Source organism: Myotis nattereri (assembly GCF_964212035.1).
Source record: "Myotis nattereri genome assembly, chromosome: 18".
NCBI lineage: Eukaryota > Metazoa > Chordata > Mammalia > Chiroptera > Vespertilionidae > Myotis > Myotis nattereri.
Window position 1 is genome coordinate 23,688,361 of NC_138093.1, and position 14,647 is coordinate 23,703,007.

At 48.6% G+C, this 14,647-nt stretch overlaps 1 protein-coding gene across 1 annotated transcript in view; it reads left to right on the top strand.

Annotated features, from left to right (window-relative positions):
* Window positions 1–14,647, top strand: part of CACNA1E (calcium voltage-gated channel subunit alpha1 E) — a 420,129-nt gene that overhangs the window by 329,402 nt on the left and 76,080 nt on the right. The window contains exon 10 of the mRNA XM_081111805.1: window positions 11,628–11,743. Coding sequence (XP_080967931.1) covers window positions 11,628–11,743 — 116 coding nt within the window. The remainder of the gene's footprint in view (window positions 1–11,627; window positions 11,744–14,647) is intronic.

Sequence of the window (14,647 nt, forward strand, 5' to 3'; positions counted from 1 at the left end):
AAAGATAGAACACGGCCAGACCCACCTAGGGTCTTGTAGCCTCCCATAAAGAACTTGGATTTTAACTTTGGGATGCCAGGGGAGTGTCTTAAGCAGAGAGGGGGTGGATAACATAATTCATTTTATATTTTAAAAGTCACCCCTTGTTTTCCTTCCATGAGGGGAATAGGGAGATTGGGACAAATGTGAAAATAAAAAGTGAGTTAAGAAGGTTATAAGGACTCATGAAGGTAGGAAGCATCCAGGCAAGAGACTCAGGTGATAGCAGTGGAGTTGGAGCAAAGATTGCTATGAATTGCTTATGGGTTGGATTGGAGTTGCAGTGAGAAAAAAAAAAGACTTGACACGGACTCCAAGCGTGGGTGGTATTATTGACTGAGGTGAGAGAGACAAGAGGAAGAGCAGCGTGGGGGAGAAATTCTGTTTCAGCCATGTTACATTTGAGATGCCTGTTTGGCGTCCAGGTAGCTGACATCAGGTAGACAGTTATAGTAAATGGGTTTGGAGCTAATTGATGAGTTGGGACTGAAGATGTAAATTTGGTGGCCTTTCACAGAGAGGTGAGTTTGAGTCCACGGGCCTGTGTAGATTACCTGTAGGGAGAATGGCTAGAGGAGAGACCCTAGACCTGGGCTCTGGGAAAGCCGATGTTCAGAAAAGCAAAGGAGATTGGGAAGAAGCAAACTAGGGAATCCTAAGAGGAGAGCCTCCCCGGAAGAATAAGCTAGAATCGAAAGATCCACTACCTCCCATCCTGCGTTGAGTCTGTACAAGCCGGATCCACACGTCTTCAGGACTGAGACCCAGGGCCGACGGCAGTCACACTCACCCACTGGGCCTGTACTCTCTTGTTCCCAAACCCGAAACTGCTCTCTGTCCCGTGGGCTGCAGCTTAAACGTTTGTTGAGCGGGCAGTCTCTGCTGGGACTATGGGTGCAGCACTGAACAAGGACAATTCAACACAGTCCCTGCCCTCGCAGACTTTCCAGCATAACAGGGTGACTGACACGTGGCCCGTTACAAGGAGCGTGAGTAGCGGAGGTACAGCTGCTGCTTGTAGGGGCCTGAGTCTTTTGGGCCCAGCAGAGTTGCTGTGCTAAGCCTTGATTTTCCATCTGAGAAATGGAACTAAGTTTGACGGCTCTCTGCTCTGCCCTGAAGATGTGAATGAATGGGCGTGTGAATGAAAACCCCTATGGGACCCGCTAGGAGACATTTCAAAGGGTCCTGAGTGGGAAGGCCCAGCTAGCCCTACTGTGTGGTGAGCTCACACACCAAGTCTCCGCACTTCCTTCCCTCCGGACTCCTCATCAGATTCTCTCTGCCCATCTTCCCTCCGGCTCTCAGCTCCTCTCCTCACTATCCACCATTCCCATGGGTCAGCTTTGGGTCTTTGGTTCTGCTTGTCGGTCCCGAAGGAGAAAAAGAGGCTTGTTTTCACTAAGGAGAATCTTTTTGATACTCAACCAGGAAGATTTTACTAGTACCTTCCTGAGAGGAATCTTTAATGTTTAAATTATCTGGGGATATCGAACAAAGGCTTCTGGGAAATTCAAAGCTTTATACAAAAGAAAAGTGCCTACATGGTAGGAAGCGGATAATAAACTCTCAGTCATTCCCTTGAACACAGCCGCACCCACTTCTCAGGCGCCTCCAAATTTTTTTTTTTTGGGGGGGGGGGGCAACCATTTGCAGCAGCTTCTCCGAGGAGCGCAGAAAGTGTCTCCTAAAAGAACTCAGCCATTTGTTCTCTGTCAAGATGCCTCTTTCATGATGTAATTAGGGTGCTGTGGGGGGCGGCGTTGGGGGAGAAGGAAGAATACCAAATGCTCTTACTCCCCATGGCTCATTCTTCCTGCACCACAGGGCTTTGAACCCACTGAAATATTGTGACTGAAACGTACACTATTATACACATAAAGAGCGAGAGAGAGACGTGTGCACAGGAATTTGGGCCTTGATGGTATCTGTGTGCTAACGTGAGGTGGCGGGGGGGGGGGGGGGGGTCATTAAACAGTAGGTCGGTCTGAATTCCATTTTATAACTCTGTGTCTTTCAATAGTCACATGGATTCTTTCAGCTTTATTTTTTTTTCCAGTTTGCCAAATGGAGATAAAAGAGCAGTCCTGGTTCCCTTCTTTCTTTAATTTTTTTAAAAATATTGATTTCAGAGAGGGTGGGAGAAGGAGAGAGAGAGGGCTGTCTCCTGCATGCCCCCTACTGGGGATCAAGCCGGCAGTCGGGGCATGTGTTCTGACCAGGAATTGAACCATGACCTCCTGATTCATGGGTTGATGCTCAACCACTGAGCCACACCGGCTGAGCCCAGATCCCTTCGTGTTCCTAGTACAGGCTCTTCCTTGCCCATCTCTGCTAATGGAAGGAAAGGTAGAGTAGTTGGAATGAAATAGGGCAGCGTTTAAGATGACATGAGGACTTTTTTTGTTTTGAATTTTATTTGCAGCAATTTCTTCATTACATTTTGCTGAAAATCTGTTAACACCTTTCTAGCACAGCCTGCAGGGGAGAAGAAGGAAGGGAGGGTGCTGGAGAGAGTCTAGGATGACTCTGTTTGCTACTGTCATCTCATGTTCTCAAACAGTGCCAACCACATAGTACTAGTAGGCACTCAATAAGTTGTATTTTGGAGGCAGAATAAACATATATGTATATATGAAGGCCTTGATCATAGGTTGTGTGTATAATTATACATTCTCAGGCGTGTCAGTGATATTTCAAATAGGCACTTGGAATATCTACTCTGTCCTCAAGACTACACTTTGCACTTGTTATCTATTCTTTGATTCAGGCCTCACAACACTGAGACTGTACGGTGTCCGTGCCTGTTTGACAAATGAGGACACTGACTAGAGAGGTTAAGAACTTGCCCCAGATCCCACCCTAACGGAGCCAGGATTCGAACCCAGTTCAGTCCCGTTTCAGAGCTTTTAGTCATGTGCTCTAACAGTCTGGATTACACCAACTCCAACGTTAAAAAGCAAAACTGGAAACGTAGTCCAGCTCCTTCATTATCCCCTTTATGTTACTTGCCAGGCCTTCCCCTGCACCGACTCAAATAAATGAGACCTCAATGTCAAGAAGAGGGAGAAGGAGAAAAAGACCATGCATTTCCCCCCCTTCTCCGCCCCCCCCACCCCCCCATCCTAAAAGAATCTGCCTCTGAGTTCTCCTGACTGAAATGTCATGAGGATGGGCAATGGCACTGGCTTTGGAACCCCGAGATGGAGTGCTGCTCCAGGTCAGCCACCACGCCCTAGGCCTCGGGCCCACACGCCCTCTCTGTGCTGTGGTTTCCGTGCCTGTAAAAGGCGAGGCTGGAAGAGGTGATTTTCCAGGCCCTCCTCCCCTGATATTCTGGTCTGAGAACCCATAGCCTCTCTTCCGTTGCTCTGGGTATAGGGTGGGGGAGTGGGATGGGAGACAGCACCCTGTGAAGGGCAGTCACTGGCCTTCACTGCCTCAGGGGAGGGATTTCTGCTCATCGGAGGAGCCCTCTCACGCCCCTGACCTCTAGGGAAGAGTGACTGGTGAATGCATTGCCTGAATTCATGCGCCTCTCGCCGTCCTGGATGCCCGATATCCTGCTTAAGAGAGTCAATACTGGGTGGCCTTTAGAGGACTGGGTGCTTTATTGACAGCCTAAGTCTCCTTAAACCCTTTCTGGAACAAGTCAAGGGATGAGGGGTAAATAAGTGTAACACAGCCGAAGTGTGTGACCTTCAGGAAGGTGTTTGCCTGCTGAGCTGTGTTTGCTCCTCTGAAAAAAGTGGGAGAAAATGTTTCCCAGGTTCATAGGAACTCTGAAAGCTCTTTTACTCCCCCCACCCTCCAACCTGATTCCCAATGAGACTGAAATTAAACTACCGGCAGCCCACAACCATCTCGTGACTTCCCCAGTCTCCCTGTTTTAGAGCCTATAGGGTTGGTGAGGCTTTTCTTGATGTCTAACCCAAATTCCCCCTTCCTGAAGCAGGCATCTTACAGGAAGACTGGCGGCAAGGCTCCCTTGGGGGCAGTGAAGCACTTTGGAAATACGGGCTCTGAAGATTAATAGGGAGGGATGTGACAGTGTGGCCATTTGTATGCCTGGCAGAGTCTGTCTACATATGCCTCCGGTGCCAGTGTAAGCATGTGTGTATTCACGCCAATGTGTGTGTGATGAAGCGTACAAGTGTGTACAGGAGTGTGAGTAAACAGATCTTTGAGTCACACAGGCAACCCATCCTGGCAGGCTTTGTCTTCCTTTTGGTTGCCATGACAGCAGCGAGGCCTCCGCATCAGTAAACAGAGCTCCCCCCTGTGCATTGAATCAGGAGGAGGGGTCTGGAGCTAGAGGCCAAAGGGAGCCAAATAGCCCTACCACAGAGCATCTCTTGTCAAAGCAGACCTACCAGTACACCTTCCTCACTACATCATTGTAGGAGGTAGCTGCCGCCCACCCCCGCCCGAGGAGGGGGCAGGGTGTGTGACTGCGGAGACATAAGGCGGGAATTCCAGGCTGCAGACCTCACTTCTAACCCCCAAAATTTAGTCACCTCATGATACCTTCTAAATATGTGAATGACCAAAATCCTTCCATCACTCTGTGGACTAAAACCAGTCACGTTCATTTCTCAGCATGCAGATGTGGCAGTGTCTCTATTATAGGTCCCTTAGTTCTGTAAATACCAATGAACTTTAATCTTAAAGTAAATATGACTTAAAAAAACAACTCCAGCTCCCCAACCTCCCAGCAAACACACCCACAGTCACTCATGGTGTTATACCTTGTCTGTGAGTATCTATATAATTTTAACACTTCATCTAATTATGGAAAATACGGAATGGGTTATGTATCAATGGTTGATTTTTTTCCCAGTTATGCCTCTCATGTAAACTGCTGGAAAACCAAAGTGGTCACAAATGTAAATTCACTAACTAGGATGATAGAAGAAAATTGAACTTAACCGTGCAATACACGGAGATCAGTCACGTCCTAAGTTCCCATAATTGGAATTTAAAATTTAACAACCCAAACCTTGCATACGTATGTGACAACCAGAATAGAGGCTCCTCTATCTCAGCTCCAACTCCTCTTCCTTTTCTCTGTATGAGAGCAGTGTCATGAGGGGAACTGCAGGCTATCTTCCCGGGCAGGAAGAAGCAGCCAAAAATAGGGATAACAGATTGGGTAGAAAGTATCTACAATGCAACACAATTTGTATCCCCCCGCCCCCCCCCCCACACACACACACACAGTTTTATTGATTTATAATCAGCATGTAGCTTGTGTTAATTTAAGGTATACAGCATGATGATTTGATATATGTATACTGTTTAACGGTGCTATCAACTATAGTTACCATGTTCCACATTACATTCACAGACCTTATTCATCTTATAACTGGAAATTTGTACCTTTTGACCATCTTTACCCATTTCCCACCATCACCTCTAGCAGCCACCAGTCTGTTCTCTGTTTCAATGAGTTCAGTGTGTTTGTTTGTTTTTTTAAGATCCCATATATAAATAAGAGCATACAATACTTGTCTTTATCTATCCGACTTATTTCATAATGGCTTCAAGTTCCATCCTTGTCGCAAATAGCAGGATTTCCTTTTTTTATGGCTGAATAGTATCATCTTTACCTGTTTACCCATCAATGGACATTTAGGTTGTTTCTGTGTCTTGGCAATAAATAATGGTGCAATGAACACAGGGATGCAGATCTCTTTTTGAATTGGTGTCTTTGTTTTCTTCAGATATATACCCAGAAGTGGGATTGCTGGATCATATGGAAGTTCTGTTTTAATTTTTTGAGGGGCTCCGTACTATTTTCTATTGGTGACTGGACCAATTTATACTCCCACCAAGGGTTCCCTTTCTCCACATCCTCACCAGTACTTGTTATCTCTTGTCTTTTTGATAGTAGCCATTCTAACAGGTGTGAAGTGATATCTCATTGTGGTTTTGATTTGCATTTCCCTCATAATTAGTGATGTGTAGCATTTTTCATGTACCAACTATATTCTTCTTTGGAAAAACGTCTATTCAGTTCCTCTGCCCATTTTTGAATAGATTTTTTTTCTGTTGAGTTGTATGAGTTCTTTATACATTTTGGATATCAACCCCTTCTTTAGACATATGATTTATGAATATTTTCTTCCATTTCTTCCATTGCCTTTTCATTACACAATGTCTTACAAGCATGCAGTCAGGAGTCCCAGAATAAATCAGATTTATTCCTGCCCCTGGTTATGAGCAGGGGGTTGTTGCATCCTTCTAACATCTACAGTGACTGGTGAGGAAACAAAGTCCGAGATTACTGTCCAGGTTACTAACAGCAAATGTCACCTGGATGCATAGTTCTGAGAATAGATCTGGTAGTATTTCTGCTTGAGCATATGGGGACTTATTTCTGTTCCCTTTGTTTGGAATTCTGGAGTCCAGGTGCATCCCACCTTGCGTTCCGTCGCATCCATGGGGGTGGAAGCACTGGATGGAGCCAACGAAAAGGAGCTGAGATTACCATCCTCTCACCCTCAGCCATAGGCCAATGCCAAGAGGACTTAGGGGACATGAATGCTCTTCTACTGTCAGCCACACTGTTTCCTATTAAATTTCCTGTTGCTGGGTCCGAGGGAGCTGGGTAAACTGAGATGTGTGTAGGGCCTCCCCTCAAGGTACATTTCAGTAGAAAGTTTGGCAGCGGTCATCTGGATGACTAAGTAGAGTAAGGGTCATATGCTTTATCTTTGCAAAACCATTATCATCTGAATAACCCGCAGGATCCTCTGGGAAGAGGAGAGAGTACTCATGACTGACCTCTGGGAAGAGGGAGAAGAGGGAACAGTATGGGGGACATGCTTCCCTTTCTTGGGTCAGGCCATGTATCTACTCATGAGAGTGGTGGGTATGTTGACTCTAGGTTAGGATGGTCAGTTGTGTTTTAAAAAAATATATTTTATCGATTTTTTTTTACAGAGAGGAAGGGAGAGGGATAGAGTTAGAAACATTGATAAGAGAGAAACATCGATCAGCTGCCTCCTGCACACCCCCTACTGGGGATGTGCCCACAACCAAGATACATGCCCTTGACCAGAATTAAACCTGGGACCCTTCAGTCCGCAGGCCGACGCTCTAGCCACTGAGCCAAACCGCTTAGGGCGAATGGTCACTTATTTTTGGCAGGTAATGGCACTGAATCCTGCTTATCCCTGTTCTCCCTAGAATGCAGTATGTGTATAAATAAATGGTGACTGTGGTAGGGATACAAAAACCAAAGCTATGACTTTTACACTAGGTCTTTATTAATCCAACACAGAGCAATGGATTCTCATACTGCTTCTCTATTAAAAAGACAGTCTTTTAGAAAAAAACACACTCTAGATTTTATATCCTTATTTTCCACAACCTTGGGCTGAAACTACATCTCTTTTGTGGATTGTAAAGGTTGATAGCATAGAAGACAACTGAACCTGTGAAAACAGCACTGAACCTGAAATGGATTGGTCCACATTAGATTGAATTCTGGCTAATTGGTTGATCTTGGACAAGAACCTTTTGAATCTCCCAAGGTTTTTGTAAATAAAAGTGCACTAATTTACATGAAAGTGATTTGTAAACTTAAAAACTCACAAATGTGTTCTATGGAGATTAGTGGTTCTTAACATGTTATTTCCATAACCTATGGAGTCTGCTATAATAGTAGACCTTGGATTCATCTTCATAGGTCTTTGTTGCAATGTGATGCCATATAGGCTCTGCATGGTCTCATGGAGCCCGCAGACCAGTCGGGCGATGAGCCATGGGCACAAACAGTGATGACAGCAAGGGAGGGAGGGAGAAATGTCACCAAAGACACTGGTGCCAGACTTCTCTCCTAGGATCCCAATGGAAAAACGGAAGAGGGCCACTCCATAAACAATATAGAGCGCACACACACCCCTCCCTCCAGCACGGTCCTTCCTCCACCGAGGTGCACTAGCTGCGAGGAACTGTCCCCACTGGTGCACATTCTTTGCTTCCTTCCTTCAGGCAAGAGGATTCTTAAAAAGCCCAGGCCAGATTTGTTGGGCTCCGGGCCTGTGAGCCCAGCGAAGATGCCAGGTGGGAGGGTGGGAGGAAACGGGGGCCTGCGATGACAAGATGACAGAGGAGAGCAGGGAAGCCAGCTGGTGAGGCCCGGAGCCAGGAAACTTCCAAGTACACGGGGAGCTTAGCCTGGGTTTGTTGGCCTCACCCCCCGGAAATCAAGCTGCAGGGCCACTCCGGGGGCCAGCGAGAGGTGACACACCGTGTAGTTGATGGGCTAATGCCACAGATTTTTGGAGCCGAAGGGAAGCAGATTTTAGTGGCAGTGTCCGGGAGTTCCCACAGATTCACCTACTCGCTTTGGGTCAGTGCAGAGAGGGAGTGTGCCTTCGTTTCGGCCGGTGGTTCTCAACCTTCTGGCCCTTTAAATACGGTTCCTCATGTTGTGACCCAACCATAAAATCATTTTCGTTGCTACTTCATAACTGTAATGTTGCTACTGTTATGAATCGTAATGTAAATATCTGATATGCAGGATGGTCTTAGGCGGCCCCTGTGAAAGGGTCGTTTGACCGCCAAAGGGGTCGCGACCTACAGGTTGAGAACCGCTGGTTTAGGCCTTTGGGACCCAGGGCAGAGTGATCAGTATGCTCACCAAGACTGCCTGGATATTTTTAATTTAAAAATATATATATATAGATATATATTGAACATATACTATGTGCCAGGTCTAGCCTAGTCCAGAGGACACCACAAAGTCAAGAAAGACATAACATTTTCACAAAAAGCTCACATATTAGTAAAGCAGAGAGTCTCCTGTACAGCCCAGCACAGTAAAGCTCCGGCTGTATGATCGGCTGTAAAGACACAGAAGAAAGGTAGAAGGGAGGCCGGGGACTAAGGAGAGGTTAGGGGAGAAGAACACTAAACAGAAGAGGTGACATGTCAGCGTGGCCTTGAGGAAGGATTTTAACAGACTCAGGTGCAGAAAAGAAGGGGTTCCAGGCAGAGAAGCAGTGGGAACCAAGCCTTACAAGCCTGCACTGCCTTTTCGGGAGCAGAGAGAAGTTGCTGCAGTGGGAGCGTGACTGAGGGGGACAGCCGGAGCGCATGGGGTAGAGAGGAATGATGGAAGGTGAGGCTTGGAAAGAAAGGTCCAGATGAGACTGTGAAAGACGGAAGGCCATGTTAGCTGTGTGTACCTCATTTAGCAGCAGGAGGAGGAGGTGTGGAGGGGAAGGGATTAGAACAGAGAGAAGATGGAATTTAGAAGATCGGAGGGTCATGGTTCCTTGGACACTTGCCCCCTCAAAGGGCCGCTTAACTCCTCCTTGGATACCGTTTCTGAGCTGGAACATGGAGATGTTGGTGATCTCACCCCAGATGCTCAAGGATTGTTGTGTTCCTCTGGTCACAGCCTGCTTCAAGTCCCCCTTTTCAAGGTCTTGCTTGAAACCTCCCCGAATTCCCCCAGAGCATAGCTGAAAAATTAGGACACATCCATATGAAAGATAAAGAAGGGACATACAGATACGCCACCGGGCAGATAGGCAGGGCGTGAGGAGCCCCGGCTCATAGGGCAGACAGCTCTGGGCTCTAGTCCTGGCTTTGTTGCTTAAACGTGAACACGCGGTTTAGCTTTTCCCCGGAGGATGAAAATACATGTTCTGCCTTCTTCTCAGACAGGTTGTGAAGATTCAATGAGGAAGATATACAGAGGTGCTTGAAAATTAGAAAGTGTTCCACACATATTGCTCCCTATAGTTATTGTTTTAGGTTTGGAAGTGATAATGTTGTAGAAAAATAACCAATAGCTGTGAGATGGAGGAAAGGAAGGGGAGAGAGGCAGGTGGTGGAGAGACCAGGTAGGTGCTACTGTAATGGCCCAGGCAGGAGAGAATGGGGTCCTGGACCAAGGCGGTGAGGATGAAGAGGGAGGTGGATCTGGTGTCCTTCTGAAGACAGAACCAACTGGAAGTCGGCACTAATTGGGAAGGAGGGATACAAAGAAGGAAAAGAGCCGAAGGTAAGAACTTTGATCGGTGGCGACGCCAGCCCCATGCTGAAACCCATGAATGAAGGTGGGGAAAGGGGGTGCCTCAGGGCCTGAATTGTTACCTTGTCACTCACTGGCCCTGCACTCTTCATTTTGACCCCCTCCCTTTCCGTTCCCCACAACACCCTTGGTAGAACCCACTGGACCCGCAGCCAAGCCCAGGAGAATATCTCCTCCCCTGGGTATGTGCCACGTGCCCATGCCCTCAGCCTCACTGTGATCATTATAAGGTGTCGGTGCCAAGGAATCCATCTCTATCTTTATAGGAGGGACCGGATGAGGCCCCCCCCCCCCACTCCCCTGCACAGGGCTAGGAGCATGACCCTCAGCCCCTGGCTCATGTTTTAGTACCTGGACAGGAGGGAGAAGCTGGCAGGACCCATGATGGGTGCTGTACCTCTTCATCTTCAAGGGGCACCTCTTTGTTGATGGGGAGCCCTTGACAGCGTCCAGGGCAGTGGGGGAGTGCCAGAGCGGTGACTGGGAGGTGCTGTTCTAGCGAGGGGCATTCTCGCCTGGAAGGGGTTTGTTTGGTGACGTGGAGGACAGTGGTGGAGGTGGTTTCTGGAGGGGCCCACTAGCTCATGAATTTTTCTTGATCCCTATTTGCTCCCCATTGAATTGAACCATCTCCCTGTTGGCCAGTCAGCACTCATTCCTCTTCTTTCTCCATTGCCCGTGGGGCTTTAGTCTTTGTTGTCTTGTGCCACAGTGTGGCTGTGGGCCCCTGGCAGTGGGCTGTGTCTTCTCACCTTGGCTTTCCCTCTGTCCCATCATCTCCCCTCGGCTCCACCCCACCTCCCTCCTGTCTTCCTCCTAGAGTCCAGGTGCCCTTCTCATGTTCCTTTTCTCACTTACCCGCTGCCAGCCATCTTCAAACAGCATGGCAGCCCTGCAGCGTGTCAGTATCATTGGTCTTCAGGGACAGCCATTATCGAGCGCCTCAGGATACAGGACCCCAGAGGAGGCACAGCACGCTGGTTAGAGTTCAGATCCCAGCAAGTTACTTTCTTCTCTAAGCCTTGTTTCTTTCTCTGTTAGACAAGAATTTTAATAGTGTTTTTCTCATAAGGCGGCTTAAATGAGGATTAAAGGAGTTAATGGGTATGAAAAGTTTCATACAGGGCTGGCCTAATAAGTGGTCAATATACATTAATCATTATTGTACTTAAAAGCATAAAGAGTAGCCATGCCCCTTGCAGAGTTAAGGGCCTCTGTTGTAGCTGGGGATGCGGCAGGTATAGCATTTTGAGGCCTGGTTCATCGCGTGGCTAAGAAAACACCTTTCCGAGCAAGCAAGCAGAGGGTGTTAGTGCTGATGGGTATAAACCGGATCTGGGAAGGTTCCCGCATGGGGCTGAATGAGGTGAGTTTCTGAACAACTTTTTAAGGATGTCATGGATGCAGCTGGGACCAAGGGAAGGGGAAAGGGGGTGCCCAGGGGCACCTGCTCAAACTCTCTCTCCTCCTCACATCACCCTTTCTCTTAGTCATGGCACTGCCCGAACTTAGTGCATCTCATCCTCCTTGTCCACAGGGAATTTGCCAAAGAGAGAGAGAGAGTGGAGAACCGGAGGGCTTTCATGAAGCTGCGGCGCCAGCAGCAGATTGAGCGGGAGCTGAACGGGTACCGCGCCTGGATCGACAAAGCGGGTAAGGCTGGCAGGCGGGGCGGGACGGCCGGTGGCGGGCTGCATGGGCAGCGGGGACCTCCCAGTACCTCCCTGCCCAGGGACAGCCTGGATCAGAGCAGAGAGAGGCTCTAGATGCCTCATTTGCTTTGAGATTCCCTGCAGGTCCCACTTTCCTTTATCTGGCGTCTGACAGTCCCTGTTCTTCTATTAAACACCTTCATGAGACGGGCATGGTAGCAAGGCGCACTGAGGAAATGGTAACATAACCCAATCCTGGAGCTGAGTTTGGGCCAGTAACGTTTGTACTGCTGCTACTGCTAACAATAACCCATTCATTCCATGGATGGGTAGTGTTGCTTCCTTGCTGCCGGGTCCTGTTCCAGGCTCCTGGTACAGCAGTGAGCCAGCACTCTCCTCTCCTGGAGCTCACTACCCTCTAGTCGGGGAAGGCGACAGTGAACAAAATTATACATAAGCAACTTGTCAGAAGGTGATAAGACCCAATGACCTGCATGTCTGCCCCACTGACAACAAATTCAGGTAGGGCCATGGGGCTTAGGGGAAGTCACAGCTTTAAATAGAGGTGTCAGGGTAGATCTGTTTGGCGGACATTAGAAGGAGAGGAGGGGGCGAGCCACAGGACGATCTGAGGGAGGAATATTCCGATGCCAAGGCTGTAAAGTGGGAGCAGCCAGGAGGGGGGTGAGCAAGGGGAGGGGTTCAGGAGACAGGATGAGGGCAATCACAGGGGGAGAGGGCAGCGATCGGGCATGACCGGCATTGTCAGGGTGAGTGAGGCAGGAACCACTGGAGGGTTTTGAACAGAGGAGGGACGTGCTCTGATTGAAGATGTTGAAGGAGCACTTGGTGGCTGGTTCGAGAACAGATAATAGGACCAATGGTGAGGCCATCACAGTCAGCCGGGGGACAGGTGATGGTGAGGACTGGTTTTGCCTATTCCCCGAGCTGTCACCAGTTCCCCCATCTTGGCTCCGCATCAGGAATGATTCTTGCCCCGCCCTGAGCGTAGGCCCAAACCCACCACGGTTGCCTTAACTCACGGAGCCACCAGATTCAAGTTGGACTGTGGCTCAGCTGCGTAGGAGAGACATCAGTCACCCCGTCTCTGTCAGTAAAAAGGCTGCATGTGCTTGCCTTGCTATTTTACAGGCTGGATTGCATTGGTCCTATTTATCTTCATTCTCTTCCTGAGCAAAGAGGACATTTTTTAATCGAAAATTATACATGACAGTCAGCACCTTTTCTCTATTCCCAGTAGAAAGCATAGCACAACCGTGAGGCCTCCTGGGGCAAAAATTGGAATCTGATTTGCTGCTTAGTTGCCCGAGCCTTATTCTTCTAGACGAGCTTTGGAGTGACGCCATGACACTCACTCCGCCACCAGCACACAGAGCTCTCTCTCTGCTCCCGAGTCAGTGTTGGATGATCTATCAGGGGTGAGAGAGAGAGTGTGACTGAAAGTACTACTTCAAAGCCAGACAGCAATCACCCTCTTTGGGACTCGCTGCATCCCTTTGCCTCCTCTGGAAGCTGAGCCATGCCCAGGCGTGTGGACTGCACTTTTGCTTTCTCCTGGGAGACCCTTGTGTGAGCGTGAACGTGAATAACCCTCTCCTCTTCCCAGAATGGTAACTCGGCCTTACTGAGCAGATCTGCTGCCAGGCCAGTCAGGCAGCTTGAATCCCCACTGCCACTGGCTTCCTGGGCGGAGTTGCCATCTGACAGACCACCCTAGCGAGTGGGTGGGCGGCAGAACTGGGAAAGGACCTTCCGGCCCTGGCCCTGGCCGCACTCAGGGTCAGGTGCACGCCCAGGATGCTGCTCTCTGTGGCTCTGCTTTGCAAATCCATGCAGGATCGCAAGGCTGCACTTTCTTCCAGTTGGCACAGCACAGCCAGCTCTCTCCTCCTTCTAAGAAAAAAGACGCACTGCGACGTCAACCTGTGCTTCCTGGCCCTTCCCTTTCACATGGAACGGCAGTGAATCAGAGACATATGGGTTACATTTCCCTGGAAAGGCACTCTCAAGTTCGAAAGCAAACTTGGCAAAAGGCATTGGGGGAGGGGGGGTTTCAGCACATCCAGAGCCCTCCAGCGCTTCCCAGAGATGCTCCACAGCTCCACATCCCCCCTCTGTTTGGGGGTCCTCAGATCTGCTCACCCCAAGGTCCAGGCACTGTACACAGCCAAGCTTCTGGCTCGGGTCATTCAGGTTGCTATGAGGTGTTTTAACAAGCACCTATTTTATTTATTTATTTTTAATATTTTTATTGATTTCAGAGAGGAAGGAAGAGGGAGAGAGAGATAGAAACATCAATGATGAGAGAGAATCATTGATCGGCCACCTCCTGCATGCCCCCCAGTGGGGATCGAGCCGGCAACCTAGGCATGTGCCCTTGACCGGAATCGAACCTGAGACCCTTCAGTCCTCAAGCCGACGCTCTATCTGCTGAGCCAAACCAGCTAGGGCTAACAAGTACCTATTTTAAAAGGGTGCTCTCAAACTGTACAGCCCAATGACTTTAAAACCCTCTTTGTCTGCATCAAGGAGCATTCCACCAATAACACTCAAAATGCTAACTTAGAATTTTGCTGGAGGCTGTTCTCAAAAGAGGAAGTTAAACATTAGGACCTGGTAGAATGGCCAACCCCCTGAGCTTCAAAATGCCCCCTCCCTGGGAAATACATTCATTATACGCTCTCAATTTTATATGCAGGTGGAATTGTGGTAATGACTTTACCCTTTTCTGCTTGCCCTTGAACTTGTTACAGGAGCTTAAATTATAAACCATCCTTTAATAGGGCCTGCTGCAAGCTTTCCCCAGCAGCCGGAATCGTAGGCAATGGTTGCTTAAGTCTCCAAACTGGTCTATTATAGGCCAAGTGAGGGTGGGGCCAAATAG